The 16,196-nt window shown below is 32.5% G+C and overlaps 1 protein-coding gene and 1 pseudogene across 3 annotated transcripts in view; both read right to left on the reverse strand.

Moving 5' to 3' along the window:
• Positions 1-2,439: 2,439 nt before the first annotated feature.
• Positions 2,440-2,539, reverse strand: LOC125612229 (annotated as a pseudogene).
• A 1,527-nt stretch (positions 2,540-4,066) lies between these two features.
• Positions 4,067-16,196, reverse strand: part of Eed (embryonic ectoderm development) — a 30,538-nt gene continuing 18,408 nt past the window's right edge. Inside the window, exons 9-13 of one of the 3 annotated variants that reach the window (XM_015477333.1) lie at positions 14,066-14,171; positions 12,297-12,371; positions 5,614-5,772; positions 4,784-4,857; positions 4,067-4,402 (exon numbers count right to left, since the gene is read on the reverse strand). In XM_015477333.1, the coding sequence (XP_015332819.1) occupies positions 4,276-4,402; positions 4,784-4,857; positions 5,614-5,772; positions 12,297-12,371; positions 14,066-14,171 (541 nt within the window). In that variant the 3' untranslated portion in view covers positions 4,067-4,275. The remainder of the gene's footprint in view (positions 4,403-4,783; positions 4,858-5,613; positions 5,773-12,296; positions 12,372-14,065; positions 14,172-16,196) is intronic. The other 2 variants (XM_048787947.1, XM_015477332.2) reach the window with 2 other exon arrangements.

The following is a 16,196-nucleotide window of genomic DNA, read 5'->3' on the forward strand; positions in this document are numbered from 1 at the left end:
TTCACCTCTTCAGTTAGATATATTCCTAGGTATTTTACTTTTGTTTGGGTTATTGTAAAAACTGTTTTCCTGATTTCTTTCTAAGAAGATTCATTGTTGGTATATATTGTTTTATAACCTGCTACTTTGCCAAATTTGTTTATTACCTCTAGAAGTCTTTTGGTGGAGTTTTTTTTTGTTTTGTTTTGAATCTTCTAGGTATAGAATCATATCATCCACAGTGATAATTTCCTTTCCTATTTTTATCCTTTTTATTTGCTTCTCTTGCCTAATGGCTAGAATTTCTAAACTGCATTAAATAGGAGTGGTGAGAGTAGACATCTTTGACTTGTAGATTCTAAAGTAAATGCTTTCAATTTTTCCCCATTTACCATGAGGTTGGTTTTGAATTTTTAATATATAGTTTTATGATGTTGAGGTAGGTCCTTCTATTACTAGTTTCTTCAGTGTTTTTGTTATGAATGCGTGCTGAATTTTTCAGACTTCTCTGCATCTATTGAGATTACTGATTTTTGACCTTAATTCTTTTAATGCGATGAATTATTTATTGATTTATATATATGAAACTATCCTTGCATCTCTGAAATAAACTCAACTTGGTCATGGTGTACAATCTCCTTGAAATGTTGTTGGACACAATTTGCTAAATTTTATTAAGTATTTTTGCATCTAATTTCATCAGGGATATTAGTCTATAGTTTTCTTTCCTTGATGTATCCTTATCTGGTTTTGGTGTGAGTGTGATACTGGTTTCATAAAATGAATTTGGAAGGTTACGTCCTTATTTCATAGAATTATTTCAGGATTATTGACATTAGTTCTTCTGCAAAGGTTTGATACAATTTGAGAACCCATCTGGTCCTGGAACATGGAGGTCTTTCCATCTTCAAAGCTCTTCAATTTCTTTTAATGTTCTGTAAGCTTCATTAAAATCTTTTTATTACTGCTTGTATTTCAATACAAGTTATTGACCTGTTTAGGTTTCCTATGTCCTGATTCAGCTTTGGCATGTATTCAACTAGAAATGTATCCATTTCTTGTAGGTTTCCCAGTTTTCAAAATAGTCCTAATGATATGCTGGATTTCTAACATCTGTGATGAGTTCTCCTTTTTATCTCTGATTTTCATTAATCTTACTTTTCTCCCTTTTTTAGTTTGGCTAAGGATTTATCAATCAATCTATTTAAAAAGAACTCTATTTCATCCATCCTTAGGATTGTTTTTTTATTCTCAAGTTCATTGATTTTCAGCTGTGATCTTAAGTCTTTCCTTCCTTTTATCGGTTTTGGAATTGGTTTGTTCTTCCTTTCAAAGGGCCTTGAAATGCATCATTAGGTCATTTATTTGGGACCTTTCTAATTCTCTTATGTAGGCACTCAGCTATAAACTTTCCTTTCAGAACTACCTTCGCAATGTCCCAGATGTTCTGGTATGTTGCATCACTATTCCTATTTAAGAATTTTTAAATTTCTCACTCAATTTCTTCTATCACCCATTCATCCTTCAGAGTATTGTTCAATCCCCATGCTGTTTATATAGCTTTCATAGGGTTTGGTTGTACTGATTTTTAATTTCATCCCATCATGATCTGATAAGATGCAAGGAATTATATCAAATTTTTTTTTGGTTTGGTAAGAGTTGCTGTATGGCCTAAAATATGGTCTATCTTGGAAAAGGTTCCATGAGATTCTGAGAAGTATATTATTATTGTATGAAATATCCTATAGATGCCTGTTAGGTCCATTTGATTTATATTTTTAACATCCATAGAGTCTTTACTGAGTTTTTGTCCAGATGAGCTATCTAATGGTCAGAGAAATCACCCAGTATTATTGTACTAGGGGCTATCTGGGGCTCCAATTTGAGTAGTGCCTTTTATGTAATCAGTTATGCTCATACTTGGGGCATAAACATTTATTATTGTTATATCTTCTTGTTGGATTGCTCCCTTTACCAATGCAAAGTGACCTTTTTTCCTTTTTCTGATATAATTTTTGTCATATGGGAGTAGCTACTTCTGCTTGTTTTCAGACTCCATTCACATGGTATATCTATCAATTTCCATCCTTTCACTTTCAGCTTGTGGCTGTCTTTGATATGTCTCTTACAGACATATAGTTGGGACCTGTTTTTTAATCCACTCTGCCAACTAACATCTATTAATTGGAGAGTTGAGACAATACACCTTCAATGTCAAGATGTTTATTAACTTCTGTCATTTTATTGTTTAGTCTTGTTTCTCATTTGCTTAGCTACTCTTCAAATGAGTTTTTCTGTGAGCTCTGAAGCCTTTTCAATTTGTTTAATATTTAAGTTCTGTAGTGCCAGTTTACTAGTCATGAGTTCTTTTATTAGGGCTTGTAGAGTTTGTACTGAGAAATCAGAAGCAATTGTGATTGGCTTGCCTCTTAATATGACCTGGTGTTTTTTCTCTTGAAGAAAAATATGGAATTAAAAAAAAAATGTGTCATCCTTGTCCAGGAATCATGCTAATCTTCCGTTTATCTTTTCAATTTTAGTGTATGTACTGCCAAAGCAAGCTCAATTTGTCATTCTTCAGTCTTCTTGATCACTCAAAATATTTGATCGTTTTTCAAGGTCTAAGAGGAGATGCCATCTTTGTGGTTTGCTTTCAGCTTTCATGGAACAAAGCTGAGAATTCAAAATATTTCATTTTCTGCTCATGCAGGAAAAAAATTACAAAGAAAGATATTTCTAAATTATTAGATGAATCAGAAGATCATGAGAGGCAGACATAGCACTATACTCTAGAGATAGTGACAAAACTGATTGTGTAAGTGAAATTTCAGCCTGTCTTCAGATGACCTACATTGCAGAATTTTTCCATTCAAGAAGTGAATAATATGTTTCTATGAAGGAACATATACTCACCCAGTTAGTCATGTAACAGGAAGGATTTCACCTTGCAGTATTTTGCCATAATAAACTGGACCACCTTGCTTTGCTAAAAGGATGTCACAGTACTATCTTTAGTGTTTATGCATCAAAATTTATTTGCTTTTGGTTTGCGACTTAAGAAGGATCCATTGGATGCAAAGATGATAAATGTTGATTAAGTTTTCCTGTTTACTAAGAGTTAAAGCACTGTATTTCAGGGAGGTAGACCTTGCTTCAGAGACACGACACTGTCCAATACCATACAAGTATACAATATCAAAACCAAATTTTAAAAATACAAAAAAGAAAATTTTATTAATCCTTTTAAAAACTTGACAAAATTCAGTCTTCCATATTTTACCCTGGCCTGGCTCACCTCACCTTACCTCTACCATAGTTTCATGACTACTCAGGCTTTCTTCATTCTGCTTCAGGTTGGTTAACATTCGACATGTGATTGTGGTCCTCTTTGGAGATTTTGTTGTTGTTCACAAATAAATGCAACATGTTCTATGTCTGAGACCAAAACCCAACTACCTTCCACCCTATGAGATCTACTTAATCTCACTTAGCCTATTGGCTACCATTTTAGAAATGAGGCAATAACTCACTACATGGACATACTCCCTGTATCTTTCATTGTTAGACCATGCATTTAAACAGTATGTCCTCTCCTTTGTTCTAATAATAACATTTCCACTAAGTTTACTAATGGTCCAATTACAAATCTACTGACAAGAAAACATATGTTCTAATACTACTGAATTTTAAATATAATTACTTGTGGAATCATCACAGAAGAAATCACTAAAACTATAAAACCATAAAACATACAATAGCCAATAATCATAAAATATACTTAGGGCTTATTATTTGGCAAATAATATTCTAAATACCCCAAATACATTAAAATAATTTGCTTCTCATTTTTGTGGTAGTATTATTCATTTTACACATGAGCAAACTAAAGCACAGAGATGTTACTTACCCAAAGTTACACAGTGGCAGAGCCAATATTTAATTTCAGCTTAGTTGTAGAGCCTACACTTAATCTCTACATTAAATTGCTTTCTCCAGTTAAGAAAAAAAGATCATCACAAATAGATAAGCTATAATTTTATAACTTTCAACTTGCTTTCATCATAGTGAAAATAAAATAACACACAGCTTACAAAAATAAATTTTTATTAAAAGCAGTAGAGTCTGAGCAGGAAGACAGTACAAAGAATGTAAACAATGTAAACATCACTACATTCAGCTCAGCCTGATTGAACGCTGAAAAACAAGTCTAAATGCTCTATGTGCTCTTGCTAGCAAGATACATTAATTCTATTTTACACAGACAACACAGTCTAATTTTGAGTAGGAAAAAATATTTTATCGAAGTCGATCCCAACGCCAAATACTGGCATCATCACAAACTGCTATAAGAATGCTGCTATCCCTGCTAAAACTGGTTTGTCGAATAGCAGCACCACATTTATGATGAGTCAGTGTTGTACATCTAGGGAAAAAACATGACAAGAGGTTAAATATTTTACATTATACTACCAATATCTACCTTTAGAATGAATAAGAAAATAAACAGATACCAAGTCTCTTTAAAGAGCATTTAAAACCAGGCTATCTTCATTAAAAGTTCAATCTCAAATCTCATAAAATTTGGGTATATTTTAAACCCAAGCGGCACCATATAATTTTTACAAGTATCACCAAGGTGCTCATTATTAAAATAAAAAAATACTTGTAACTCTGAAATTTGTAAATGTTAAAATGTTATTTAAGGATGATACTGCAAGTGTCAATATTTTTTCTATATTTGCATAAAACTTTGGGGGGAATAAGGCAGAAGTCTTTAATATTATAGAAATTTCTCAATACTTACTTGGCTTTATGAGGATCTTCTACTTCTAAATCCCAAACATAAAGTTTGCCAACCTGATTGCCCAATGCAAGCATCTGTGTAAACATTTTTAAAAACATCAAATTAATAAAATCACCATGCTCCAAGGCACTCAACAATCCTAAGACAACTTTCTTACTTCAGAAAAACCTCGGCTCCAGCCTCTGACTGCGCTCTTGACTATTTCTTTGGATCTTATATTCCTGATTTGTAAATAGGAATAAGAGCAATTAATATTTCACAGGTGTCCTGAGTAAAATAAGAAGGCACTTCACAATTTTATGAAGGGCTTTACAGTTTACATTGTAATGTGGTACTCTTTTTTCTGCCCTGCCTTAAAGAATTATAGCAACAGTTGTGGAAAGCTCTTCCAAAACATGTTTTTCTTTTCTTTTTTTTTTTTTTAAAAAAAGAGATGAATACCCAGTTAATTTGTTACCACAGAATCCTAACAACAGATTTCTTTAACATTTTAGGTAACTAGTAACTAGTATTTAACCTGTCTTCCATGCTGATTTTCCTAGGAAAAAGCTACAGAAGTAATTTAACATTCCAATCACTAAAATATTAAATGTTAGTAACAGTTATTATGGAATGTAACCTAAATTTAACTACTGATACCAAACTGCCAATTTTATTTATAACAGGCATTGCAGATGGTATACAGAGCCCACAATGGCAGAATTTTTTAATCAATACAAAACATCAAGATAGATTTTTAGAGTAAAAAGAACATGGATATAACAGAAAAAAGTTAGAATTACAATGGAGTATAAGCCAAATAATTTCAAAATGTAAAAATATGCTGCTACCTTTTGCCAGAAATCCATAGAAAACCTCATGTACCAAATGTCACACTGGCTGTAATCAAATCGCCCAAGAATAGTCACATTAGACTCACTAGGTTTAATTTTATCTATATCATCTTCCATTTTGCCAGGTTTCCAGCATACAATGGCATTTTCACAAGACTAAAAGAGAAAAAAGAAAAACAAGTATTAATTTTAGAACTGAATTTTAAAAATTTAAAACAAGACTATTATTTTAGAATGACAAGTCAAAGAATGTGGTTAATCCAGTGATACACATTCATTTGTATACAGTCAACGTCCACATTTGAGTATAAGAAATCTGAGCAACAAAATTAGACAATACAAAAAAATTATGTTGTTTGGAATATTCATGTTGGAAGTCACAATTTCTCTTCATAATCAAACCACGTTCAGCTCTAGATACTTTGGTACCCAGAGATACTTTGAAATTACATTTCAAAGGTATAATTATAAAAACACTGTATTAGAATACATGGCTTTTCAATATCTGGTCCTTCTTTTTATCACCAGTTTCCCCAATTTTCCAACTTATTTCTAATCCTTTATTGCATTCTTCAACCACAGTGTCTGTACCATCTGACAGGTAACAGATATAATGAATTCATTCAATGTGCCTTGAAGATCAGGTTTGAAGTAGGGCAAAAGGAGGCAATCAAAGCAGTAGTTTAACATCAAGACACCGACATGTGGATGGGCTCAAATGATATGAAGTTATACTTCTCTTATCATGTAACACTGACTCTTTGTGCACACATTCCTACTTAGGCAGGAACTGGTAAAGAATACAATGAAAAGAAAATTTCAAAACTGTGGGTGCCTTTCATATTATTAATTGGTAGAAGCCAGACATGCTGACAAAAATCTTCTGATGAATTGGATAGTTCCTCACCAAATTACATTATACAGCACAACCTCAATAACACCAGATTAAGAAACCTTGGTTTAAGTAAACAGTGCTCCCTGGATTTTGCTGTGCAGCTTACACTATCAAAGGTGGTAACCCTGCAGCAAGGGTAACTGGCATTTAAACAGTTTAACCACATGGTCATAAGAAGATCAGAATGGGATAATACTTTTTCTTTTTTTTTTTTTAATACCACGGATTGAACCTAGAGAGGCTTAACAACTGAGCCACATCCCCAGCCCTTTTTTATATTTTATTTAGAGACAGGGTGTCACTGAGTCGTGTAGGGCCTTGCTAAGTTGCTGAAGCTGGCTTTGAACTAGCAATCTTCCAGAGCTACTGGGATTACAGGCATGCACCACCATACCTGGCAGGACAACACATTTTTTTATTCTTTTTTCAAATTTTTCAAACATAATGCTGTATGGTATATGTTACACAAGTTCTTAACTACAAAGTACCCTCAGAGATCACCTTAGCTTGATGACTCTTGAACAAGTGTACAACTAGATCAATAATAACTTGTGGAATTTTCTCAGGAACCTCATCGTGACCCCAACCCCAATGAATCAGAATCTCTCAGGGGAAGGCAGAAGCATAAGAATTATAAAATTGTTCTTCATGTACTTCTTACTGTGCTGATAAAGAATATTTTTCCCCCTGTGGTGGGGGATCAAACCCAAGGCCTAAAGCATGCCAGCCAAGCACTCTACCATTGAGCTACATCCCCAGTCAAGAATTTTAATTATTAGAGTCCCGCCTCATGGAAAACTAAAGTAAGGGAAGATAAAAAGAATTTACCAGAGCTGATTCATTACCTTCAAAATCATCTAGGGAGTGTTTTAGAATCACAGATTTCTAGGGTTCTTGTGCCAAATTTAGAATGTTTGGGGGATAAAGTGTAGGAATCTATTTTTACCATGTTCTTCCAGTGATTTTTAACACAGAGCCAGATTTGAGATGACCATTAATATTTAGTCCAACCTCTCACCTAAATTCAGAAATCCTGTCCTTAAGTGTGATTACATTCCCAGTATGGGGAAATGAACCCAGGAGTATGGGTTCTTGAACCACTGAATTATATCACTGGTCCTTTTTATTTTTGAGACAGTGTCTCACTAAGTTGCTAAGGGACTGAAACTTGTGTTGTTCCTGCCTCAGTCTCCTGTGTTGCTGGGATTATAAGTGTGCACTACTGAACAACTGGCCAGATTAAGTTCTAAGGGTAGAAATTTAAAGCTACTGGCTTTTTATTGCTGCTACAAAAAAAAAAAAGGAGTAGATTCACTTTTCTCTATTAATTCCCCTGAATGTAACTTAAAAGACTAAATATCATATATAAAGCAAACAATCTTAAAGGTGAGAAAAGGCAGACAAGTTATGAACCCAGGAATGTGAACCATAAGAGTGTTGAGTTCTCTGGATTTTCTTTATATCCCAGACTGGATGCTAGAGAAGGCAACAAAGCAAGAATGCTAACAAGTAAAGACAAGCCTCTCAAAACAGCACAGAAAAACCCATGACTCATCTTCACTTGAACCTACAAAATCCTGGTAAGGAACCATTCTTAAGTCATAACTAAGTACCTTGATTACATATCCACTGGTATCCCATACCCTTAGCATCAATAAGGTGACTTTCTGGCTGGCCTAGTATCAGAGAAGGGCTAGAGAAGGCCTAACAGAGTCAGGACAGTCACAACCACTCAGTGGTAAGGCCACAACTAACTATCCACACAGCAGTGGAGACTATTAGTTCAGCACTAATGAGGCATCCCAACCCCTCCAACTATGGTTGTATTAACTGAGGCCTAGTAGAAAGTCTGAACTCCCACCCACTAACTGGTAACCACAAGGCTGTGCTCTCCTTCCCCAGCTGAAAAGTATCAAAGAAGCCTACCACAAGGGAAGCTTGAAAGAAGATCTAGAGTCTCATAATACCCTAAATATCCACAAATCAATAAAAAATTACTGGGATACTAAGAATCAGAAAAATCTCAACTTGAAAAAAAAAAAGATACCAATACTGAAGCAATAGATGTCACAATTATCTGATAAGGATTTTAAGGCAGCAATCATAGAAATGCTTTAATGAGTACAAATACATACACTTGAACTAAAAAAGGTTTCAGAAACAGAATATATATGGAAAAATTTGAAATAAAACTGTATTATAATCAAAATTAAAACTTCAATGGATGGGCTGAATAGCAGAAGACAGAGGAGAGAGTTAAGAATTTTAAAAAGAGAACAACAGTAATTATCCAATCTGAGTAAAAAAGAAAACAGACCTTAAAAAAAAAAAAAAAAATCCGAGAAACCAAATTAAAGATCTAACATTTCATCAGACTCCAAACTAGGGAGAGGTGCAGGGTTAAAAAATAACTCAAATAATGGTTGAAAGGTTTCCAATCTGAGACAAAAATATGCCCCCAAAACATAAACCTAGGGCTGGGGTTGTGGCTCAGTAGTAGACTGCTCCTGTAAGCATGTGTAAGTCTCTGGGTTCAATCCTCAGCACTACATAAAAATAAATAAATAAATAAAATAAAGATATCATGTCCATCTATGACTAAAAGAGTAATAATAATAATAATAATAATAATAATAATAATAATAATAATAAATCTATCAAAGATTCAAGAAGGTAGTGAACGCTAACAAAATAAATCCAAATAAATCTCCATTCAAATTATACTCAAACCCCAAACTACAAATATATTCATGTTCAATCTAAAAACTAAAGACAAAGGAAAAATGGTGAAAGCAGAAACAAAAAGAATGCCTTATCTACAGAGGAGAAAAATTTCCAGAAGATTCCTCATCAAACCAAAGAGGGGACAAACACTTTTTCAATAGTTAAAAAACAAAACCTAAAAAACTGTGAAGCCAGAAAACTATATTTAGTGACTACATCCTTCAAGAATGAAGAAGAAATAAAGCCATTCTTAGATGAAGGAAAACTAAGAGAATTTTGTCAACAGCAGACCTACCTACAAGAAGTTTCCTGAACAGAAGGAAATTATTTAAGGAGTCATCTTGGCATTATGAGTATGGAAGAACAGAAAAAGCAGGATGAGTAGTATGTAATACTCGCTCCCTTTTCTTTTGGGTTTTCTAAATTATATTTGATGACTGAAGCAAGATTCTGATGTGGTTCTCAATATAAAGCAAATATTTAAGAGTTGTAAATGAAGAATAAAGGAATGAAAAGTCATACATTTCACTTGAATTGATAAAATACCAATACAAGGATGACATGTTACACATATACAGTAAAGCAACCACTGAAAAAAACCCAGAGAGAGAAATGAAAACAAAAACATATAAACAAAAATAACCAATCCAGCAGACTAATATAATTACCTATGTTAAGGCTTAAATATAAATGGTCTAAATAAATCAAATAAAATAAACCACCAGAGAGGATTAATTACAAAATGACTCAATGATATGTAATCTATAAGAAACTTACACAACAAACAGATGTTAAAAAGTAAAATATTACATAACAATAAAAGGGTAAAGCCACCAGGATACAGCAATACCAAATATATATGTACCGAACAACAGAACTGCAAAACCTGTAATAGAATTGTCAGGAGAAAGAAAAATCTACAATATAGTTGGAGATTTAATCATTTGTCTCTTAGTAAGTGACAAAACAGTATACATAAAATCAATAAGACACAGAAGAATTTAACACCATCAACCAATAGCATCTAATTTTCACAATACTTATTCTTTTCAAACTCCCATGAAACATATCTAAAATAAATTCACAGAACTTCTTTAAAAAAAGAAGATACCAATAAAAATTAAAACATAAAGAGCAACAAAATAAAAAGTTCTTTGAAAAGATCAATACTGATAAAGCTCTAGAAAATGACAAAAAAAAATACAAATTTCAAGAATAAAACAGGTTTTATCATTAGAGACCCAGTAGATAGTCCCAATTCATTTATATAAAGTCATTATTACTGATACCCAAACCATATTAAAATAACAAGGAAAAAAAATTCAGGTAAGTTTAATACTTCATGAATCATCCACAAAAATACTTAGAAAATAGAATTTTACGACATATAAAAGAAATTATACAGCATGACCAAGTAGGGTTTATTCTAGAGAAACAAGGCTGGATCAATACTCAAAAAATAGTACAATCCACTAAATTAACAGGCTACAGAATAAAGAAAAAACATAATTTTATCAACTTATGAAGAAAAAGCATTTGACAAAAATGAAACCCATTTGTGGAAAAACTCAAAAATTTAGGAAGAGAATACAATTCTCAACTTGACAGAGAATACCTAAAACAAAACAGAACAACAATAATAACAAAAAAATCCAGCTATTAATTATGAGACTATAGTCAAAATGTCTGTTCTTAACATGGTTATTCAACATAGTACCAACAGTTGAGTTCATCAGTACAATAAGGAAAGAAAGAAAAGGCATACAGATCATATAGGAAAAAAGTAAAATTGTCCTATTAATAGATGACAAGATGGTCTACACAGAAAATCCCAAGTAATCACAGAATCAACAAGAACAAAAAAAGTTCTTAGAAAAAGCAATTTATTTAGGTTGTAGGATTCAAGATTAATATTCAATCAATTGTATTTCTATAGACTAGTTATGAACTCATGGAAATGGAAATTTAAAATACAATTTATAATAGCTAAAAAAGAGAATAAAGAATACTTAGATGTAAATCCAACAAAGCACAAACAACGACTTGTATGCTAAAAGGTATAAATGCTAATAAATACAATTTAAAAACTAAGTAAATGAAAGACATACAGTATTTATGGATTATAAAACTCAAGATATTACTGCCCCTCAAAATTACATATAAGTTAAACATAATTTCAATCAAAATCTCCCTCATCCCAAAAAGAAATCCCAATAAAATTTTCTTTTTTTTTGGTAAATGTAGACAAGATTCATTCTAAAACTTATATGTAAAGGCTAAAGAACTAGAATAGCTAAAAACAATTTTGAAAAAGAATAAAGCGAGAAATCAACCTATCCAATTTCAAGACTTATCATAGTGCTACAATAATGAAGACCATGTATGTAGTGATGGCACAGAGACAGACATACAGTTCAATGGAACAAAGTATGTTCAAATAATTTTTGACAGGTACAAAAGCAATTCAATGGAAGAAGCATAGTCTTTGAAAAAATAATACTGGAGTAACTGGATATGTATAGGGAAAAAACTAACTTCAACTTGAACCTCGTATTTTTTACAGAAATTAACTCAAAATAGATCATACATTTGAGGGAAAACATAGCAAGAAAACAAATAAAACAAAAGAGAAAATCTTTAAGGCCTAGGACTTAGTGAAGAGTTCTTAGACACAACATTAAAAGCATTGTCTACAAAATTTTTTTAAAAAATCAAAAATTGAATTTCATAAAAACTGAAGACATTTTAAAGACCCTGTTAAGAGGATGAAAAGCTATAGACTGGAAGAAAATATTTGCAAACTATGTATCTGACACAGGAGTCATATTTAGAATATATTAACAACTCTCAAAACTCAACAGTAAAAACAAAACAAAACCAATCCAATTAGAAAATGAGTAAAGATATGAAGAGACATCACCAAAAAGGATATATGGATGATAAATAAGCACATGAAAAAGATGTTCGACAACACTAGCCATCAGGGAATGCAAATTAAGACCACGATGAGATATCACTACACACCTATCAGAACAGCTAAAATAAAAAATAATGACAATACCAAATGCTGGCGAAGATTCGGAGACACTGGATCTCTCATACATTGCTGGTGAGAATGTAAAATGGCACGGCCACTCTGGAAAATAGTTTTGGCAGTTTCTTAAAAAACTAAACAAACTTAACCATGACCCAGCAATTGCCCTCCTAGGCATTTATCCCAGAGAAATGAAAAACAAGTCCACACCAAATCCTGTACAAAATCATTAATTAGCAGCTTTATTTGTAATAGCCCCAAACTGGAAACAACCAAAACAACCTACAATAGATGGTTAAATAAACTGTGGTGGTATACCCATACAATGAAATGCTACTTATCAATAAAAAGGAGAATTACTGATATAAGCAACAACTTGGATGGATCTCCAGGGCATTACATTGAGTGGGAAAAAACAATCTCAAAAGATTCCAAACTATTACATTCTTGAAATGACAAAATTCATGTGATTAAAATAACAAGAAACTACACACACATTATAATAACAGTGTCAATATCCTGGGTTTGATATTGTGTTATAGTTATGTAAAATATGACCATTAGGGGAAATTGGGAATTGATCACACTGGACCTTTCTGTACTTACTATCTTTGAAACTTCTTCTGAATCTAAGTATTTCAAGATCAAAAGTTTAAGGGGGGAATAAACAACAACAGTAAAACTATACCCATAGGAAAAGAAAAAAAAATAAATTAGGTTCTGGCCCAAGAATACATGAATATCCTGAAATCCGCATCAAGAAAAGAAACGAAATAGCAATTTTTTCCAAATCTGACAATCCAAATGTTCAAATAACATCACCAATAACTTCTCTCAATTGCCATCTTAAAATGTGTGTGTGAAAATTGAGCCCTCAGTATCTGTAAGAGAATGGTTTCAGGACACCCCCAAATACCAAGTACTTTATATAAAATGGCACAGTATTTGCATATACCCTACACACATCCTCCCATAGACTCTATTTATCTTTTGGCAAAGGGGATTGAACCCAGGGGTGCTTTACCATTGAGCTACATTCCCATACCCTCCCTTTTTTTAAATTTAAGACTCAATCTCACATCTCACTAAGCTGCTGAAGCTGACCTCAAACTTGCCATCCTCCTGCCTTAGCCTCCCAAGTGACTGGGATTACATGGGTATGCCACTACACCCAGCATTCCCATATACTTAAAATCATCTCTAGATTACTTATAACATCTAATGCAATATAAATGCTATGTAAATGACTGTTATATTGCATTGCTTAGAGAATCATGACAAAAAAGTCTGTACATGTGCAGGTTTTTTTTTTTTTTTTTCCCCAATCAATGGTTGGCTGAATGCAGGATGTGGAACCCATGAATATGGAAGGGTATACCTACATCCATCAACATGTTAGAGCAGGATATGCAGGATGGGGCTATAGCCTATAAACCAACCAACTCCAGCCTCCTGTTTTTATAAATAAAATGTTATTGAAATAGACACAAACATATCAATAAAAAAAGAAACACTGTTGGTTTTAATTATTGGTTATTTTGCAACATCATCAAATATCAGAAAACACTATCACCTTATAAGCTACATTTCTCTTACTGGAGCACAAATAATTGTATTATTCCAAAATAAGTTTTCAAATCTACCAAAATATTAGACTTTGAGAGTCAAATTTCCCTTCTAGTATTCATTTTAACCAAATGAATTTGCAAAGTTTCAAACACACACACACACTCACACACTCGCACTCTCTTTCTCTCTCTCTGAAAGTACAGCTTAACTGCAGTTTCTTTTCATACCTTGGAAAGTATCAAATCGCCTAACCATCGCACACAATCAACATAATTCCTATGTATGTCTCTGGTAGAAAAGTCAGGAAAGTGGATTTTCTGGGAAATAAATGGCCTGAAGGAAAATAGAAATGTAAAAAGTTAAAAGAAAAAAATATATTAGAAATGACACTAGTTTTAATTTTTGAATTTATAAAACTCTTTTTTGTGGTATGGCCAGGGGCCTTTTGCATGCTGGCTAAGTGTTCTACTACTGAGCTACATCTGTAGCCTGACTTATAAAACTTTTAAAAATAAAATGTGACTATCAATTCCTCTGTTTCCAGACAACTTATATTTCAATCTGTTTACTGAAGAGTAAGTCTCCATTTTTCTTTCTCTATTTTCTTCCGTTATCAATTTTCAATCTTATTTTTGTCCAATGATATTTAAAAAATAAAATTGTACTACATATGACCCCAAATTAATCCATTCAATTCTGAGTATCCTAACCAATAAAAAATAAAGAGATCTGATGGCAGGGGTGAAATTTTCCCACAAAAGTACACTAAACTACTTATTTAATCCTTTAAAATTCAGCATTAACAATCTATGAAAGTTAACATACTTAAGATAGCCATCTTTCTGGAAGCAATGAAACATCATCTCAAAGTCAGCTACAAATAAATTTACAGTCCTGCCTCAAGAAATAATTTCTGAAAAAGCCTTGCAGAAATCTGATAAAGACCTTTCCAAATAATTTCTATATTTAGGAAACTAAAATGTGACTCCATTTCTTCCCTTAAAGACACTTCCAAGAAGACAATGAATAAGATAAGCTGCTACCAATTCTGAAGTTACTGGTTTTAATACTACACCTAATATTTCTAATCTAGTAAATAATTCAGTTTTGTGTGTTTTTGTTGTGCTACGTATAGAACCCAGAATTCATATATGCTAGGCAAGTACTTTACCAGTGACTGCTTCCCCAACCCCAAGAGCCGGTTTTTATACTGAAATAATTATAGAATTACACATCATGAATTAATTGTCTTAGTCAATTGACATGTTCTCTTCTTACATTTGCCCTCATATGTAAAAAGCATGTTGGGCTGTATTATCTGGTATAATGCTTCCAATTCAAATTCTGGGAATTTGTTAAAACATTCAAATGTTATTGATGATTGGACATAAATTTTTAACTGTTACACAATTACATTAAATGCCTTTAAGTCAAGTACATATTAAAAGTCTTATGATTAAACTCCTTCAAGGAGAAAACCAGCACAACTCAATATTATTTTCTGTAAACTAAGAAATATAATTTGTATTTATTTCAAAAATATACAAAATAATTTCAAAATACAAATTCAACACCATATTAGTCTGTGCTCTTTTAAAGTAGAATTCTGAAAGTTGTATTTATTCTTAAAGGTCACTAGGGTTTGATGAGTGTACTCAAATGTAGCTTACAAATTTAACTATTATTAATATAGTTTGCAAACCAGAAGATAACCTCTAGCTCTTTGCTTAAACAAAAAGGCAAAGTTAGTATATGTAAACATATGTTTAAAATGAAAGTGTTAATGATAGCCTCATGTAATGCTTAAAAAAGTTAGCTGCATTAAGAATTCAGGCATTTCCAAAACTGAGACATTTCAAAAACACAAGGAAGTTACAAAATTGCCCACCACGGGGCTAGGGTTGTGGCTCAGTGGTAAAGTGCTCGCCTAACATGCACGAGGCACTGGGTTCGATCCTCAGCACCACACAAATGTAAAATAAAGATATTGTGTCCACCTAAAACTTAAGAATAAATATTTAAAAAAAAAAAAATTGCCCACCACACAGTATCATGGAACAAGACTTCTGAATTTAAATTTCCTCTATTTAATGAAGTGAGATTCATTAAAAAAAAAAAAAAGTTATATTATCATTATTCTTTTTAAATACATTCTATTATCTTGAATTAGAACTTACTGATGTGTCTTTTACTTTATTCTATTAATACTGTTAATATGTGGGGCTGGGGTTGTGGCTCAGTGGAACAGCACTTGCCTAGCATGCATAAGGCACTGTAGGTTAGATTCTCAGCACCACGTACAAATGAATAACAACATCTAAAAAATATTTTTTAAAAACTGTTATATGTGTAAATTTA

Source organism: Marmota marmota, unplaced genomic scaffold, assembly GCF_001458135.2.
Source record: "Marmota marmota marmota unplaced genomic scaffold, marMar, whole genome shotgun sequence".
In the NCBI taxonomy this organism is placed as follows: domain Eukaryota; kingdom Metazoa; phylum Chordata; class Mammalia; order Rodentia; family Sciuridae; genus Marmota; species Marmota marmota.